At 54.7% G+C, this 17,327-nt stretch overlaps 1 protein-coding gene across 4 annotated transcripts; it reads left to right on the top strand.

Annotated features, from left to right (window-relative positions):
• The first annotated feature begins 205 nt into the window (after positions 1–205).
• TMEM51 (transmembrane protein 51) lies at positions 206–16,907 on the top strand. 4 transcript variants are annotated; one of them, XM_069874987.1, is made up of 3 exons: positions 206–276; positions 13,212–13,665; positions 15,739–16,907. In XM_069874987.1, the coding sequence occupies exons 2-3, from the start codon at positions 13,325–13,327 to the stop codon at positions 16,148–16,150; spliced, it is 753 nt and encodes a 250-aa protein (XP_069731088.1). In that variant the 5' UTR covers positions 206–276; positions 13,212–13,324; the 3' UTR covers positions 16,151–16,907. The 4 variants fall into 4 exon arrangements, with proteins under 4 accessions (XP_069731088.1, XP_069731087.1, XP_069731086.1 ...); XM_069874986.1 differs by lacking the exon at positions 206–276 and adding an exon at positions 1,237–1,404; XM_069874985.1 differs by lacking the exon at positions 206–276 and adding an exon at positions 8,300–8,468.
• Positions 16,908–17,327: the final 420 nt, after the last annotated feature.

Consider the following 17,327-nt stretch of genomic DNA (forward strand, 5'->3'; position numbering starts at 1 on the left):
GCCTTGGAGGCCCTGACCCAGTGGGAGGTGTCCCTGCCCAGGGCAGGGGGTGGGACTGGGTGGGCTTTGAGGTGCCTTCCAACCCAAACGATTCTACGATTCGAAATGCCGGGGTCAGGTCTGGCACTGCCCGCAGCCCCGGGGCGGGAAGCCTCGCAGGGGGAGGAGAGGAGGGCGGGGGCAGCCCGGCCGGCGGCGTCTCCCGGCTCCAGCCCCAGTGCCGGTTCCCAAGCGCCGCCCCGGGAGGGCAGGGCGGGCACCGCGGCGGCCCGGGCGGTAAGTGAGGGGGCTGGGGACCCCGGGAGGGGATGGGGTGGGGTGGGGTGGGAGCCTGGGGGGCGCCTGGGAGGGCTGAGAACGGGAAAGGGAGTAGGAGAAGGTTGGAGCCACGACTGGGCTGGGTCCTGGGACAGGGAAAAGGGACAGGGAGTGGGAATGGGAGCGGGAGGGGGCAGAGCCGGAGCTGAGCTCGGTCCCGGGACGGGGACTGGGAAACGAAACGGGAGTGGGAGAGGGTTGGAGCCAGGGCTGGGCTGGGGACTGGGACAGGGACCGGGAAGGGGACCGGGAGGGATGGGGGTCGGAGTCACGACTGGGTCGGACTGGGGGGAGTCACAGCCAGGACTGGGTCGGACTGGGCTCGGTCCCACCGTGTAGGGACCGGGAGGGGTTCAGAGCCAGAACTGGGCTTGATCCCAGGGCCAGGACCAGGACCGGGATGGGAACAGGACCAGGATGGGAATAGGACCAGGACTGGGATGGGACCAGGACCAGGACCAGGACTGGGATGGGACCAGGATGGGGATAGGACCGGGACCGGGATGGGGATAGGACCAGTACTGGTATGGGAACAGGACCAGGACTGGGATGGGACCAGGACAAGGACCGGGACCGGGATGGGAACAGGACCGGGACTGGGATGGGAACGGAACCAGGACTGGGTTGGCTGGGCTCAGTCCTACCAGGACCAGGATCAGGAGGGGCTCCATCCTGCGTTACCCCAAGCAGGGGATGGACTGGGTCAGGCTGAGACCCAGGACAGGACCTGTCTGGGTCTGGGACTGGGACCTGCCTGGCGTAGGGGACCATGGGGTCTCTTAGAGGAGCAAGAGGTCCTCATCCATCAGCCAGAGCTCAGCCTGATCTTGGAAGGGTGAAACAAGCCGTGGGGAGGCTGTAGGAGAGAAACATCCCCAAAATAGGGCTTGGGGGAGCAGACACTGGTGGGTTGGGGAGTGGTGGTGTCATGGGGGTCCATCCCCATCATCAACCACAGATGAAATGTGGGCTTGGGGCACCTCCCGGCCCCTGCAGGTGTTGGGGTGGCCTTCCTGAGAGCGTGGAAGAGCAGCCCTCCTTCTGCACAGGATCCAGCTTAGTGTCGAGAGCAGGGGAGAGTGCGAGGTGAGCCCCACGCCAAACCCACCCGTGTCCTGGGGGCCGGTTCCCACGGGTGGCAGCATGGCAGGGGAGTCACGTGCCACCAGCCCATTGCTCGAAGACGTCAGTCCCCAGGAAGGTGCAAAGGACGGCGTGTGCGTGAGTCTATTTGGAAAGCAAACAAAGACAAAGAGAAGGAAACCTGTGCAGGGCAGGTCTGTGTCAGGCACTTTATGAACCGAATGCCGGTCAGTGGGGTTGCTGTTGTTCTTGTTGTGTCGTTACTGTGAAAGAAAGAGAGACTTGAAGTTTTGAAGGGCTCTGGTAAATCTGCAAACATACCTCGAGTGTTGCTTTAGAAAGAAATCTTACTGTGAACAGCGAGTCAGCAACTGCAGCGAGTATTTTGCAGCTGGGGTGGTCATGGTCCCCAGTGTGTGCAGTCACTCTAGGTGTGTGCTGACCCGGCACGCTCCTTCCTGCCCTCTGGATTTGGGATACAGCCTGTGGCAGGCACAATTATTTCAGGAAGCTCCTGTCTCTGCCTGCTGTGATGATTAATTCCTGTATGGCCTTCCCGGGCATGGGAGGAACTGCTGTATCACAGAATCAGGGAATGCTTTAGGTTAGAAAAGACCTTAAAGCCCATCTACTTTCACCCCTGCCATGGGCAGGGACACCTCCTGCTGGATCAGGGCTCCAAGCCCCATCCAACCTGGCCTTGAACCCCTCCAGGGATGATGGGGCAGCCACCACTGCTCTGAGCAGCCTGTTCCAGGGCCTCCCCACCCTCACAGCAAAGTATTTCTTCCTAAGATCAGGTAAGAAGCTCAGTCGGCGCCAATGGTGGGTGTTTAGTGGGGCTGTGAGTTTCCGTAGCCCAGTGCTGGTGGTTGGGAGGGGAGGAATCCTCCTGGCCCTGCTGCACTGTACTGGGTAACCTCTGTCACAGCCCCTCACCGGGCATTAAGCCCTGACCCCTAACTGCTGGGGGGTGGGTTTATGGACTTTGGCTGATAGCTTTGCCTGAGTGATTTTTTTTCCCCTCGAAGCCAGCTCTGTGTGTTTCTGGGTGCACCAGGTGCAATCCCAGTGTTTGTCTTCCCCGTATTGACTTAAAAAGGGGCTGTCTGGGGAATCAGTCCACCCAGCAGAAGCAGGTAGAGGTGCTTTGCTGCTGCAGAGGGTGCCTACGAGGGAGCCTTGCATCAAGGGTTGCCCATTCCTTGCTCCCAGGTCAGGGAGAGCCATGCCTGCTCTTGGCAGCTCATCCCAAAGCGATTCTCTGCGAAGACTTCTTGTGTTTACTCTTTGGAGGTGATGTGGTGGAGGCATCTCTGAGCCCTAAGTAGCTGGGATGGGAATTACGGCTCTAAGAACAGGAATCAGCAGTTCTGTGAGCACATCCAGGGTCAGATGGGCTGCTCTCGGCTTTGCCTGGTGGAGCCTGGGTGAGAAGAAGCTGCTCCAGGAGGTGTGGTCCCAGCTTTCAGCTAAGGGGCTTCAGCTGCTGGTGGGCTTTCAGGCTCCTTAAAGCTCTTCCAGTGCAGACCTTAGATGCTGCTCGATGGGATGCTGTGGTAATCCCTCTAGAACATATTTGAGTTTCCTGAAGCCATTCAAGGCCTTGGATATCTTGATGGGAAGGGGAAACCTCCCGGGTGGTAATGAGGAACGCGTGGGTGTGGAGCTGGTGAACCCAGCCCTCAACTAAAATAACCCAGAACTATGTGAGATGCCTTTGATTTTTATCTGTGGGTAATTACACGGGTGGTAAAAAATCCTTGGGAGCGGAAGTGCCCGGGGAAGGAGGAACGTTTGGCCCGTCGGTGCCCTGAAGACAGCTGAGTGTTGGTGATGCTCGGCGCCACGGTGGTGCCGTGAGGAGCTTACCTGCAGCTGGGCTCCCACAGGGATCCCAGGAAGATAGGGCTGTCTGCTCACGTTCCCAGCCCAATCCCGGGAGGAAGGATCCCCCTAGGAGCCCAGGTGTGTGTCTCATGAGTGCTACTCAATGCATTTCTTGTCCCCAGCGTGTTTCTTAGGCAGAAACTGGTGTTGAGGCTGGGCTGAGGCAGCTGAAAATCCCCTAGGAGCTGTGCAAGTTGTGTGCAGTGATATAATCCCCCGGAAAACCTTCATCCCTATCAAAATACCTGTGCCTGAGAGGTTAAACACTACTGCTTTGTGCCTGGCCGCTGCTTGGCTGCCTGACCACCTCCATCCCTCTCCCTGCAACACCCATTGCCCTTTCTGCTTCTCTGTGCTCTGTGGTGGCTTCTGCTTGAGGATCTTGCTTGTTGGAGAAGGTTCCTTGGAAAGAGGAGGGAGAGACATAGCTGAAGGTTGAGGGTCGAGCTGGGGGTGTTTATCCTGGAGAAGAGGAGGCTGAGGGGAGACCTCATTGCTCTCTCCAACTCCCTGAGAGGAGGTTGTGGAGAGGAGGGAGCTGGGCTCTTCTCCCAAGGGACAGGGGACAGGACGAGAGGGAATGGCCTCAAGCTCCACCAGGGGAGGTTCAGGCTGAACATTAGGAAAAAATTTTTCACAGAAAGGGTCATTGGGCACTGGCAGAGGCTGCCCAGGGAGGGGGTTGAGTCCCCTTCCCTGGAGGGGTTTAAGGAATGGTTGGACGAGGCACTGAGGGACATGGTTTAGTGATTGATAGGAATGGTTGGACTCGATCTGCTGGGTCTCTTCCAACCTGGTGATTCTATCATAAAGCTGTGTCGGGGAACAGCAAACTTAAGGATAATGCTGAAAATCCAAACTGAGGATGAGGAAGGCGGCACTGGTAAGGCTGATGGCATCGTGGCGTCTCGGTTGAGTGTCTTGCAGCAAGAGGAGATAATGCTCAGAGGCTCCCGTGCTGTGCCAGGAGCTGCTTAAAGCACTCCAGGAGGGCTGGGAAGTGCTCCAAGTGCAGTGGGAATGCAGGATTTGGCTTCAGGAGACATCAGAAGGGCAGATGGATAATGTCTACATGTGCTGAAAGGCTCTGGAGGAGAGCGTGTTATCCGGCACGGAGGTGGCAGGGCGGTCACAGACCAAAAACCACGGGAAGGCTGCTGGCAGGAGCGGCTTTATCTCGGGAGGAAATGGATTATGAGAAATCAGAAAAAAAAGAACAACCAAACATAACACAAAGGTGCAAAGTGGAGTCAAAAGGAAAGCAGGAAGGAGACAAAAGTCAAAGTGCTGGGATTTTCCCAGGCTAACGTGCTTTCCCAGGCCTGGGTGCACTGGGTAAGCCGGCAACTCAGCTCCCTTTTCTAGCTCAAAGAGAGGCGAACGCCCCAAATCCCCCCAGCTCTGGGTCAGCTGAGCCTGTCTGGGAGGTGTTAGGCTGGCACTAAGCCGGGTGTGGGGAAAGCCAAAGGATGGAGGTCACACAGCAGGATGGAACACGGTGAGGACTCACCGACCTCCAGCACTGCTGTGGCAGCGTTATCCGCCGGAATGGATGGCAAAGACCTTCAATATAAATATAAAAGTGCTTGCAGCAAGCACTGCTCTGATCGTAGAATCATAGAATCACCAGATTGGAAAAGACCCACCATTCCTATCAATCACTAAACTGTGTCCCTCAGCACCTCATCCACCTGTCCCTTAAACCCCTCCAGGGAAGGTGATTCAACCCCCTCCCTGGACAGCCTCTGACAGGGACCAATGACCCTTTCTGGGAAAAAATTTTTGCTAATGTTCAGCCTGACCCTCCCCTGGTGGAGCTAGAGGCCATTCCCTCTCGTCCTGTCCCCTGTCCCTTGGGAGAAGAGCCCAGCTCCCTCCTCTCCACAACCTCCTTTCAGGGAGTTGGAGAGAGCAATGAGGTCTCCCCTCAGCCTCCTCTTCTCCAGGATAAACACCCCCAGCTCTCTCAGCCGCTCCTCATAAGGCCTGTTCTCCAGCCCCTTCCCCAGCTTTGTTGCTCTTCTCTGGACTCGCTCCAGAGCCTCAACATCCTTCTTGTGGTGAGGGGCCCAGAACTGACCCCAGGATTTGAGGAGCGGTCTCACCAGTGCCGAGTCCAGAGGGAGAAGAACCTCCCTGGACCTGCTGGCCACGCCGTTTCTGATTCAAGTCAAGATGACCACAGTGAAATTATGGGGAGAGAAAGAGACCAAAACGCATTATCCTGTGCAAAGTTGAAGCTGAAAGAGAGGAGATTGAGATGAGATCTTAGGGAGAAATGTTTTGCTGTGAGGGTGGGGAGGCCCTGGCCCAGGTTGCCCAGAGCAGGGGTGGCTGCCCCATCCCTGGAGGGGTTCAAGGCCAGGTTGGATGGGGCTTGGAGCCCCTGATCCAGTGGGAGGTGTCCCTGCCCATGGGATGGGTTGGAACTGGATGGGCTTTAAGACCCTTTCCAGCCCAACCCATTCCGTGATTCTACAAAATGGGGCATTTTGCGATCCTTGACACCGCTTTGCAGCCGTCGGCGTGGCAGTGACAGCTGGCTGGGTGGATTGCAGCATCCTGAGCCCTGCAGAGGGCCGGGCAGCCTTTGCTTGGCCATGACGCCCTTGTTTTGCAGGAAGCCGCAGCGCCGGGGCCCCCAGGGTCCCCTCCAGGGTTTGCTGGCGCTGGGCTGGGACGGGCCATCACCTTGGGCAGAGGTTTGAGGAAACGCTGCTGCTCGCCTGGTGCCGCCTGCGAGAGCGCAATCGAGGAGGAGTCGTTAGAAATAAAAATAAAACTGAAAAGATGGTGCAATAACTCTTAAAATGTCTGCAGGGAACGCCAAGAGTGATGAGAGTGGGTGCATTCATGTGTCTTCTTGGCAGGAAGAGTAAGCAGGAAAATGTGGCCAAGCCCTGATAGACTCCACGGGACTGTCCCTCCGGGTCTCTATATTCCCTGGGGAGATGCTCTAAAATGACCCGGGTCTTTGTCCAAATGAACAGGAATTAGTCTAAGCAGCAGTAACGCTGCTTTTCCCAGCTCAGCTGGATATCTCTGGGTATTTGTGTCATCGCTTTTCCCACGGGGGCAAGGGATTTCCCCACATCTCCTGAGCTGCATCTGGCCAGACGTGTCCCTGCCGCTGGGGCAAAGGCAGTGTGGGCAATAAAAAAGGAGAAAATACTCCCTGAGTCCTGACCTTTTGGTTTCCTGACTCCACATTGAGTTTTGTGTCAGTTGTGGGTTGAGTCCTTGCGTAACCAGGTCACTGCGGGAATGAGGTCGTGAGGATGTGCTGCAATTAGCAAGGAAGGTGGTTAATGAGAAGGTTGTCTGGGCGTAAGCATGAAGATGAAGGTAGCGCCGTGTGTGCTGGTGCTGCTGAGGAGGAGCTGATGTGGGGCTGTCTGTCCCCCGAGGTGGGGCTGAGCAGAGAGGTGAATTCCAGCCTGGCTCTGTGTTGCTTCATTCTATCACCGAAAGGGTTATTGGGCTGCTTGGGGAAGTGGTGGAGTCACCACCCCTGGAGGTGCTTAGAAGACCAGTAGAAAAGGTGCTCAGAGACATGGTTTAGTAGTGGACAGATATGGTTGGACTCGATGACCTCAAAGGTCTTTTCCAACTAAAAGATTCTGTGATTACGCACATATCTGATCATCTCATCTGACCCTGGGACTTCCAGCTCCACCTCCAGAAGGTGTAGAGCGCTGTGGAAATGCCGGCACATGAGCAACTGATCTCTGTGTACTGAGGATTGCTGCTACAGGATTGTAGAATTGTTTAGGTTGGAGAAGATAATTGAGTCCAAGGCACCACTAAACCATGTCCCGAAGTGCCACATCTCATCTTTTGAACATCTCCAGGGATGGTGACTCCACTGCTTCCCCGGGCAGCTGTTCCAGTTCCTGAGAACCCTTTCAGGGAAGATTTTATTCCTAATATCCAGTCTGAACCTCCCTTGATGCCACGTGGAGCGATTTCCTCTCATCCTGTCACTTGTTACATGGGATAAGAGACCACAACCTCCTTTCAGGTTGTAAAGGTCAATTGAAAGGAGCCAGAGGACCTCACAGCTATAACTTAGGAGGAGGTGAGCACTGAAATGCCGCCAGCCCTGGAAGCAGCTTGGGAAGAAGGATAGCTGTGGCTCTGGCCATCAGATTTAAGCTAATGTGCAGCAGGCTCCAGGTTCTTTGGATGGCTGGAAAATAGATTTCTTTCCCCAAAAAAATTTCTAGAAAATTAGTCTCAAGTTTTACTGCTAGTGCTGGAGTTGCACACCGGCTTTTGGAGGCAGGATCCAAAGGGATGTGTCTGTCCGTGGAGGTGCGGTGTGAGCTGTGCATCACGCTCCGACTCCTCCTCGGGAGTGAGAAAGCCCTGGAGGCTGATGTGAGTGAGCTTATCCCGTGCCCTATGACTCCACTAGGGCTTGACCCCTTCCCTCATCTCCCGTGATCCCATGACAAACGTGGTGCTGCTGGAGCGCCAGCGGGAAGGTGACGTTGCGGGAGGGGGAAAATCCAAAGGTTGCAGAGAGCGGAGGAGCGTGGGTGCTGCCAGGAGCAGTGATGGGTGCTGTGCTTCCTTGTGAGTCACCCCAGGGAGGTTGGTGTTTTCACTGGGAGCACCGAGACGTGGAGAGCGATCGGGGGTTCCATCCCTGTGGTGGGACCATTGTTGGGGAGAGTTGGTGTCTCTGCAGAGGAGATGTTACCTCGGTGCTCAAGAAAAGGCTTATCCTGAGTCCTCCCATGCTGATTTAACAGTTGGAAGTGAGATGTTGGAAGTGCCCCAAGAGGTGCTGGAGATGCCCCGAGAGAAGTTGCAGTGCATCCCTTGGCTCTGGCAGCCTACAGAAAGCTGGTGAGAGGTGCGGGAAGGCTGGCTGAGCGTGGAGGAGGTGCAGGTGCCCCCGGCTTTGCAGCCACGCCAGCTGAGTTTAATGATTCAGAGATCCTGGTGTAAATCATTGCCAGCGCGGCGTAGGGCTGCAGGTGGGCGTGGGATGGGGATGAAGGTGCGTCTGGCTGCTGGGAAGACCCCATGCTGCGGGTGGAGGGAAGGAGATGCAGGCTGGAGAGGGGCTGGAGCATTCAGCCACTGCTTGCCTGCCCGAGAGAGGGGTGAGGTTGCCCCCAGGAGCTGCAGCTCTGAGCTGGGAGGGCAGGAGGAGAGCAGGCTGGATGGTGAGTAAGGGTTGGGTGCTCGGGGCTATGCACAGCACTCTGGAGTGGGGTTTGGTTAAAAAAATAGGGGGAAATCATGAAGGAAACATTCCTTGAGGATTGTTAAACTGGTGCAACCGCAGAGCAGGGAGTTCCTCCATTCCCATACTATGGAGGATCTTAGAATCATAGAATCACCAGGTTTGAAGAGACTCACCAGATCATCGAGTCTTGGCACTGTATGTGTGCATTCCACTTGGTCTGCTCGGGATGCTGCTGTAGATGCTACCTTGGACGTGTGGTACCAACCCCAGTGAGGTTTTTGGGGTGAGTTGGTGCTCTTGGGCTCCCCGAAACCTCAAGTTGGGGCACCCTTTCACCACGCTGACTGATGTCCATCTCTGCGGCGCCGTCTCTCTGCTCCAGGCAGCACCAGGGATGCTGGATCTGAGACAGGGACAACAGAAGCTCCCGTCTCTGGCCAATGCTGCCAGGGCACCAGGGTTCTTGCTACAGCAGCTCTGGAAAGCTGAAAGAAGGGCTAATTCAATGGAGAGACAGGCTTGTATGTCAAGCCTCCTGCCTTAATTTGATTTACTTGGGCTGCAGGGCAGCTCAGTGAGGGATCTGTATAAAACTTTCAGACATGGAGATAACGTAGAAGCTTAAATCCTCTCTGCTTCCTGAGGTGAGGTGCCCAAGGGAAGCCAAAGAGGTCAGGAACAGGCATGGAGGTTTAGACACCGTGGGTAAATGTTACGAGCCCTGCATGTTTTCTGTGTCCATGCAGCATAATGTCCCTGCCACAAATCCATCACAAGGGTTTGCAAGTGAAAACTTGGCCAGCTGATATCAATTTGTGAAATGCCATGGCAAATAATGCGGATATGGGAGTTCATTTGTATAAATAAGGTAAGGAAAAAGGCCAAGAGCCACCCCTAGAGCTCATTTTGGGAGACCCAAAATGACAAACAGAGGTGCTGATAAATCAGAGCCTCAGCAGTGCTCACCCAAGGCATGGGCTGGGAGCAGGGCTGATGCCAACGAGGGGGAATGGAGGAATCAGAATCACCAGGTTGGAAAAGACCTCCAGGATCATAGAGTCCAACCATTCCTATCAAACACTAAACCATGTCCCTCAGCACCTCATCCACCCATCCTTTAAACCCCTCCAGGGAAGGTGACTCAACCCCCTCCCTGGGCAGCCTCTGCCAGTGCCCGATGACCCTTTCTGGGAAAAATTTTTTCCTGATGTCCAGCCTGAACGTCCCCTGGTGGAGCTTGAGGCCATTCCCTCTCGTCCTGTCCCCTGTCCCTTGGGAGAAGAGCCCAGCTCCCTTCTCTCCACAACCTCCTTTCAGGTAGTTGGAGAAAGCAAAGTGGTCTCCCTTCTGCCTCCTCTTCTCCAGGCTAAACAACCTCAGCTCTCTCAGCTGTTCCTCGTAATCCTTGTTCTCCAGCCCCTTCACCAGCTTCCTTGCTCTTCTCTGGACTCGCTCCAGAGCCTCAACATCCTTCTTGCAGGTCCTTCTCCTCTGGGCATCTTTCTAGCCGCTCTTCTCCTAGTCTGTAGCTGCACAGGGTTCTCGTGCCCTGAACATACGGAAGGGGACAGACGGTGCAATTTGCTTTGTACATGATTTTATGAGCCTGCAAACTGTGCTGAGCTTGCATTGCAGGTGCTCTCTGGAGCAGAGGGGGCTGTTAAGGAAGTGTGGGGTGTAGGCACTGCCCTGCGCGAGCATCGCTCCCCACGGCGTGTTCAGTGCAGGCAGAGAGCACAGACTTTGGGTAGGAGGGCAGAGGCCACTCCTGCACCACCGATCGCAGAGCTCGGAAGCGCTCGGGTAGGTCTGTGGCATTGCGATTGATCTTGGGATGCTGGTGAGGACCTTTTGGATGGTGCATTTGCCATGTCCTCGGCTGTTCCTTACTAGGACTGAATTAAAGTTAGAGGCAGAGGATGCCTACGCTGGGGGCAGGCAGCACCTCATGCTGGCAGCAGGCCTGGACATGGGGAGCAGCAGGCTTGTCCCTGCCTGCCGGTGGCTCCTGTCACAGCTCGTGTTCACCCGATAACCCCAGACAGGCAGCAGGAGAAGAGACTTTGCCCTGCTTGGGTCTGTACAAACACCGACAAGCCCGCTGCAGGGCCAGGGTCTCATGGGGCTGGGACACCGCTCGGTGAGTGGCCCAGGTGGCCAAGAAGGCCAATTGCATCTTGGCTTGGATCAGAAACGGCGTGGCCAGCAGGTCCAGGGAGGTTCTTCTCCCTCTGGACTTGGCACTGGTGAGACCGCTCCTCGAATCCTGGGGTCAGTTCTGGGCCCCTCCCCACAAGAAGGATGTTGAGGCTCTGGAGCGAGTCCAGAGAAGAGCAATGAAGCTGGTGAGGGGGCTGGAGAAGAAGAGGAGCGTCTGAGAGAGCTGGGGGTGTTTAGCCTGGAGAAGAGGAGGCTGAGGGGAGACCTCATTGCTCTCTCCAACTCCCTGAAAGGAGGTTGTGGAGAGGAGGGAGCTGGGCTCTTCTCCCAAGGGACAGGGGACAGGACAAGAGGGAATGGCCTCAAGCTCCACCAGGGGACGTTCAGGCTGGACATTAGGAAAAATTTTTTCCCAGAAAGGGTCATTGGTCCCTGGCAGAGGCTGCCCAGGGAGGGGGTTGAGTCCCCTTCCCTGGAGGGGTTTAAGGGACGGGTGGATGAGGTGCTGAGGGACATGGTTTAGTGATTGATAGGGATGGTTGGACTCGATGATCCGGTGGGTCTCTTCCAATCTGGTGATTCTATGATTCTATGATTCTATGATTCAAAGTGGTGCTGGGGCACAGGCTGTGATGGGGAAGTTGCTCAGCAGCTTTCTTCTCTCCAGGCTTGCGTGCGTGTGTGTGTCTTTTCCTGCAAGTGGCTGGAGCTGCTGTGTTTTCTGGGAATGGTGGTTTATTCTGGCCTTGACCCTGCAAAGCAGGCTTGATCTTGAGATAAACAAGCAAATGCGAAGCTTGGGAGCATCAGACTGAACGGCTGCGCTGGAGGGTGAGGGTGTGCATGGGGGCAGCATATCCGGGGGTGACTTCTGGCACAAACAAGCATCGAGAAGCCGGGGCTGAAAGGAGAAAACCCTGGTGTATTTGCATAGCTGCTTGCTGGTTTTGGCACTTGCATAAAGCTGGGAGGCTGCTGCAAGGCTCACTCGGGTGGAGAAGGGGGGAGCTGGGCTGCAGGGAGGCGAGCTGCTCGCTTGGGGTGTGCAGGAAGGGTTTGCACTCTCCGCTGCCATCTTCGCCAGCCGAGGTCAGGGAGGTGAGTGGCACGGAGACGCGCTTCCACGTGTTTTATTTTTGGAAAGCCAGCACATCTGGTCCCACTAATGTGGAAAACGCATGCAATTCAGTCGAGGTGGTGATGGAGGAGTTCCCACCCGTGATGGAGCTGGTTGGGAAGGGCCATGCTCGGATGGCTCCGAGCCCGATGCAGCCAAGGGACTCGCCACCAGCGTGTTGCTCTGGGCTGGGAAAGCTCTGGCTTAAAGAAGCCAAGTTCTGTACCAAGAACTTGCTGTCGCGGCAGCCCTTGGCAGCAGCGGCTGAGGAAGCCACTTAGCTGGGAGAGAAGCAGTTTTGCTTTCTCTTCTCCGGGCATTGCAGGGCAGGCAGCCAATGCTGCGAGCAGCCCTGCTCCATCTCGAGCAGGGGGAAAGGAGAAGCTGTACAGTCACAGAGTCATTTCTGGGCAGTTTCAGGGGAGTTTGTATTGATAGTGGCTGCTTGTCTAAGGTCAACGCAGCTCCATAAAGCAGGGAGTGCTTCTATAAGCCGTGAACTTCTTTTTGGTGGTGCTTTTTTGTTCAGCTATCACACTCCTAAGGATGATATAAATATATAAATACAAATTTCTAGTAAACATTATTAATTCATTTTTTTTCTTAAGGTTTGTGGCCTCTTCTCCCAAGTGACAGGGGACAGGACAAGGGGGAATGGCCTCAAGCTGAGGTTCAGGTTAGATACCAGAAAGAAATTTTTCACAGAAAGAGTCATCAAGCACTGGCACAACTTCCCAGGGAGGTGGTGGAGTCCCCATCCCTGGAGGTGTTTAAAAGACGAGTAAACAAGGTGCTCAGGGACATGGTTTAGTGGCAGATAGGAATGGTTGGATTCAAGGATCCTGGAGGACTTTTCCAACCTGGTGATTCTATGATTCTTTTACAACTGAGAAAGTAGCAAAGGGCCAGATTTGGATTTGATGTCCCCCTTTGCTATGACACTGTGGTCCTCAGGAAGCTGGAGATTTAGGACCATTGTGAATGATTTGCTGTAGTTTCTGCCAGCGCTGCATGAGTTTCAGAAAGGGCTGGGGAGGATCCTCTCTTTGCCTCTCAGCATGGGATGCTCGATTTGTGCAGCTGCTCAGTGGAGAGGGAATCGTGCCTGGGAGCAATTTAATGGATCTGGTTGAGCCGAAGCTGGATAAAAGCTCCCTGCAAAGGTGGAAAGAAGGAAGGAGAGAATCAGTGGTGCTGCTTGCCCTTCTCTGCGGCAAGCCCTGAAGTGGCAGGGAGGGAACCAGACCAAGCCTGAGATGGGTGCTCTGCGTGGGTCACGATGAGAATGGCTAGCGAGGATCCTGATGTGCTCTCCGCAGGTGCAGTGGAATCAGATTTCCAGCATTAGTGGAATGAAACAAAGCTATTGTGGCCACTGAAATGGTAGCTGCGCAGCTTCTGCGTCCTACTCTGCGTTAACCATCCCTTTCCATCTCTTCCCAGAGCTCGCTGCCTGTCTGGAGAGGGGACCGCATGCATGCTAGCAGGACCGCAGTCCCCCAGCCCCAAGCGATGCTGTAAGCTCGGGGCAGCCTGGCCAGCAGGCAGTGGGAGCGATGGCTCAGTCTCGGACCAACGGCTCGCACTACGCCCTGACGGCGATAGGGCTCGGGATGCTCGTCCTTGGCATCATCATGGCTGTTTGGAACCTCGTCCCTGGCTTCGGACCCACTGACAAACCCTCTAGCCACGCCGGGAATAGCAGCAAGCCCGACCGTGGCACTGGAGGTATTATGAAGAGCAAGACCTTCTCGGTGTCATACGTGTTGGTGGGAGCGGGCGTGCTGCTGCTGCTGCTCTCCATCTGCTTGAATATCCGCGACAAGAAGAGGCAAAGTGAAGATCTTGTTCACGTGCATCACCAGGCACCCGCCGAGCCCTCGCAGCAGGAGGACAGGTGAGGCTTTTTTGGAGAAAAAGGGAGCAGGATCGTGTGTAGGAATGAAATGAAACCCTATGCAGTGCTACAGACTAGAACAAGTCTGTCTAGAAAGCTGCCTGGAGGAGAAAGACCTGGGGGTGTTGGTTGACAGCAACTGAACATGAGGCAGCAGTGGCCCAGGTAGCCAAGAAGGCCAAGGGCATCTTGGCTTGGATCAGAAACGGCGTGGCCAGCAGGGCCAGGGAGGTTCTTCTCCCTCTGGACTCGGCACTGGTGAGACCGCTCCTCGAATCCTGGGGTCAGTTCTGGGCCCTCACCACATTGAGGCTCTGGAGCGAGCTCTGGAGCTCTGGATGTTGAGGCTCTGGAGTGAGTCCAGAGAAGAGCAATGAAGCTAGTGAAGGGGCTGGAGAACAAGAGGAGTGGCTGAGAGAGCTGGGGGTGTTTATCCTGGAGAAGAGGAGGCTGAGGGGAGACCTCATTGCTCTCTCCAACTACCTGGAAGGAGGTTGTGGAGAGGAGGGAGCTGGACTCTTCTCCCAAGTGGCAGGGGACAGGACGAGAGGGAATGGCCTCAAGCTCCACCAGGGGAGGTTTAGGCTGAACATTAGGAAAAAATGTTTCATGGAAAGGGTGATTGGTCCCTGGCAGAGGCTGCGCAGGGAGGGGGTTGAGTCCCCTTCCCTGGAGGGGTTTAAGGGACGGGTGGATGAGGTGCTGAGGGACATGGTTTAGTGATTGATGGGAATGGTTGGACTCGATGATCCGGTGGGTCTCTTCCAACCTGGTGATTCTATGATTCTATGAAATGAAGAGCTCTTATCCTGCCTCAAGGAGGTCAGGAGCAAGGAGGATAGGTCTGATAGCATCGTGTGCTAAAATAAAAGCAAGCACGTCTCATGGTTTAGGGTTCAAATATATTACGGAGATCTGGAAGGAGAGAATCCAGCTGTGTTTATGTGAAAGGGAGCATTGTTTGTGTGTAAGCTGGGGTCTAGATGGAGCTGTGGCCAACGCAGCGTTGCTGAGAGGTGCCACTCCTTGCTTTGTCAGTACACAAGCAGCGTCCTGGGAGTTAACGCTGGGGACAGTGGTTAATGGTTAACGCAGAGGAGAGAGATCGCTGCTGCAAGTCAGGAGAGGAGCCAGAGAGGTAAGACGTGCTGGGTGCAGCCGGAGGTGCCAAGCACCCTTCCATCTGCAGCAACATAGGCAGCGGCTGGAAATGGAATTTAGACCCGGTGAAAGTTTGCAGGACTCTCCTGGTTGCTCAGGGAACTCCAATGGGCAGAGCAAAGGCTGCTGCCACAGCCAGCTCGCTTGGAACAAGCAGCCCTGGCTCAAGCTCAGGTACCTGTAGGGTAGATACAATCATAGAATCATTTAGGTTGGAAAAGACCTTTAAGATCATCAAGATGGGCACATATTTTATTTACTGGAACAAGCTGCCTAGGAAAGCGGTTGAGTCACCATCCCTGGAGGTATTTAAAAGATGGGTAGACGAGGTGCTCAGGGACATGGTTTAGGGGCAGATAGGAATGGTTGGACTCAATGATCCAAGAGGTCTTTTCCAACCTGGTAATTCTATGATTCTATGATATTGTGCAGCTGAACCTCTAGGCATTAACACTCAAGGTAGTTCCCCAACCCAAGAGACATCTGAATGGCAAAGACTGAGAGTGGTGCTGTCCCTCTCATGTATTTTGACTGATTTGTTAGGAGGGGAGGAAGCAGTGTTCTGCTAGGGGAAGAACTTGGGGTGCTGGTAGGTGAGGAGCTCAACATGAGCCAGCAATTTGTGCTCACAGACCAGAAACCAACCGTGTCCTGGGCTGCATCCAAAGCAGAGGGACCAGCAGGGCCAGGGAGGGGATTCTACCCCTCTGCTCCTCTCTGGTGAGACCCACCTGGAGCCCCTTCCAGTTCTGGAGTCCTCAGCACAGGAAGGACCATTCTCTGTTTAATGTAGAAGCACAAACAATTTGTTTGGGTTTTTTGCTCGTGTTTTATTCTCTCCTCCATGCCCCCTGTCCCCGGGGAAGCTGAAATGATATACTACTGATACCCTGATTTTTTTTCCCCCCCTAGTCAAGAAGAAGATGAAGATGTGTCTTCCCAGTACTACGTCCCCAGCTACGAGGAGGTGATGAACACTGGCTACTCTGAGCCCAGAGACTCAGACAGGAGCAACAGGATCAGTGTCTCCCTGCCCTCCTACGAGTCACTGACGGGGCTTGATGAAAGCAGCCAGGTGGCAGGAGCTGCCAGCATAGAGCCCGGCACAGAGCGGCAGCCCGGGCGGCAGAGCTCGCGCCTAAGCAAGCGCCTGAAGCCACTGAAGGTGCGGAGGATCAAGTCGGAGAAGCTGCACTTGAAGGACATTAGGCTAAACCTCTCTCAGGGGAACAGCACTGCTCCTATCACGATAGAGCCGCTGACCCCTCCACCCAAGTACGAGGAGATCCAGGAGAAAATACAAGAGAGCCAGCAAATTACTTAAAAAATGAGGAATCTGTGATGCTGCTGGGTTGTTGTTTGGGGTTTTTTTAATTTTATTTTTTGTTAAAAACAAAAACCACATGAAGAGGAGCTTGGTCTGTGGACACAGAAGAGTCAGAGAGCTGCGATGGAGGACACGATGGGTGCTTAGTGCTGCAGCACAGGGACAGGATAAGATTTCCCCAGGACGAGGCTTTACAAAAGACCATGGGGAAGGAACCTGAATGCCAGTAGATCTGCTGCTCTGAAGTAAATGAAGGCTGGAAGTACCAAAATTGTGATTTGTTGTGTTTTACGTAAGAGCCACCCAATGCATCTTTTTGCCCCCTCCACTAGCAAGGCTCTTCCAAGCCACCAAATTGATATGGAATAAGGATTTTCCAAGTGGAAAAGGGAAGCACTCCTTTTCTTTGGTGCCTTTTCTTTCTGAGTAAAGGAAACTGCATCGTCAGAGTAGCTCTGCATTTTTTTCCTGCTCCTGTCTGGGGCTGGGATGGTTGCCAAGGGCCAGCCTCGACTCCTGCCAAGCTCTCTGCTTGCTGGTGGGAAGTGGAAACAGGCTCTGAACTCAGGAAGAGGATGGATTCCTTGCCTCGGTTACTTTCTCTGTGTTTTATGCTCTAATGTGAAGGAATGATCCGTTTGGAGCCCATGGGTTAATCCAGGGGGTCAGCAGCGGTGCGCTCTGCTCCCAGGAGGTGTGCAGGGTGACACGACTGCTGAGCCGTGCGGTGCGAGCAGCCCTGTTCCAAATAAACGTTTTGTACATTGTATTTGTGCGTGTGCGTGTGTGCACTTGGCCCTTCCCAAGCTTTGCAAGCTGGAACGGTCTGAAATCAGTCGGCTGTTTCAAGGCAGATGCTGCTCCACGGGCATCCCAGCCTCGCGCAGCCTCCGAGGCTTCCAGCAAAGAGATTGATGACACTGAGCTGGCTCCAAAATTCGAGTTAGCAAGGGTTTTGACTGCTCTGAAATTCATAATATTAAAACTAGCCTTTGGAAAGAATGTGCATCCAGTGAGAGGTGTCCCTGCCCATCGCAGGGGGTTGGAACTGGATGATGTTGAAGGTCCCTTCTAACCCAAATCATTTTGTGATGAAAGCTTATGGGCTTTAATCCCACGAGGAGGGACATTAGGAAAAATTCTTTCATGGAAAGGGTCATTGGGCACTGGCAGA

Source organism: Phaenicophaeus curvirostris, chromosome 22 (assembly GCF_032191515.1).
Source record: "Phaenicophaeus curvirostris isolate KB17595 chromosome 22, BPBGC_Pcur_1.0, whole genome shotgun sequence".
Taxonomy (NCBI): domain Eukaryota; kingdom Metazoa; phylum Chordata; class Aves; order Cuculiformes; family Cuculidae; genus Phaenicophaeus; species Phaenicophaeus curvirostris.

What these genes read in the sequence shown, in the direction of transcription:
- TMEM51 (XM_069874987.1), top strand. Translation starts at nt 13,325, where the DNA reads ATGGCTCAGTCTCGGACCAACGGCTCGCACTACGCCCTGACGGCGATA. An exon ending in CCCTCGCAGCAGGAGGACAG is followed by an intron (nt 13,666 to 15,738) that starts GTGAGGCTTTTT and finishes TTCCCCCCCTAG; the next exon opens with TCAAGAAGAAGATGAAGATG.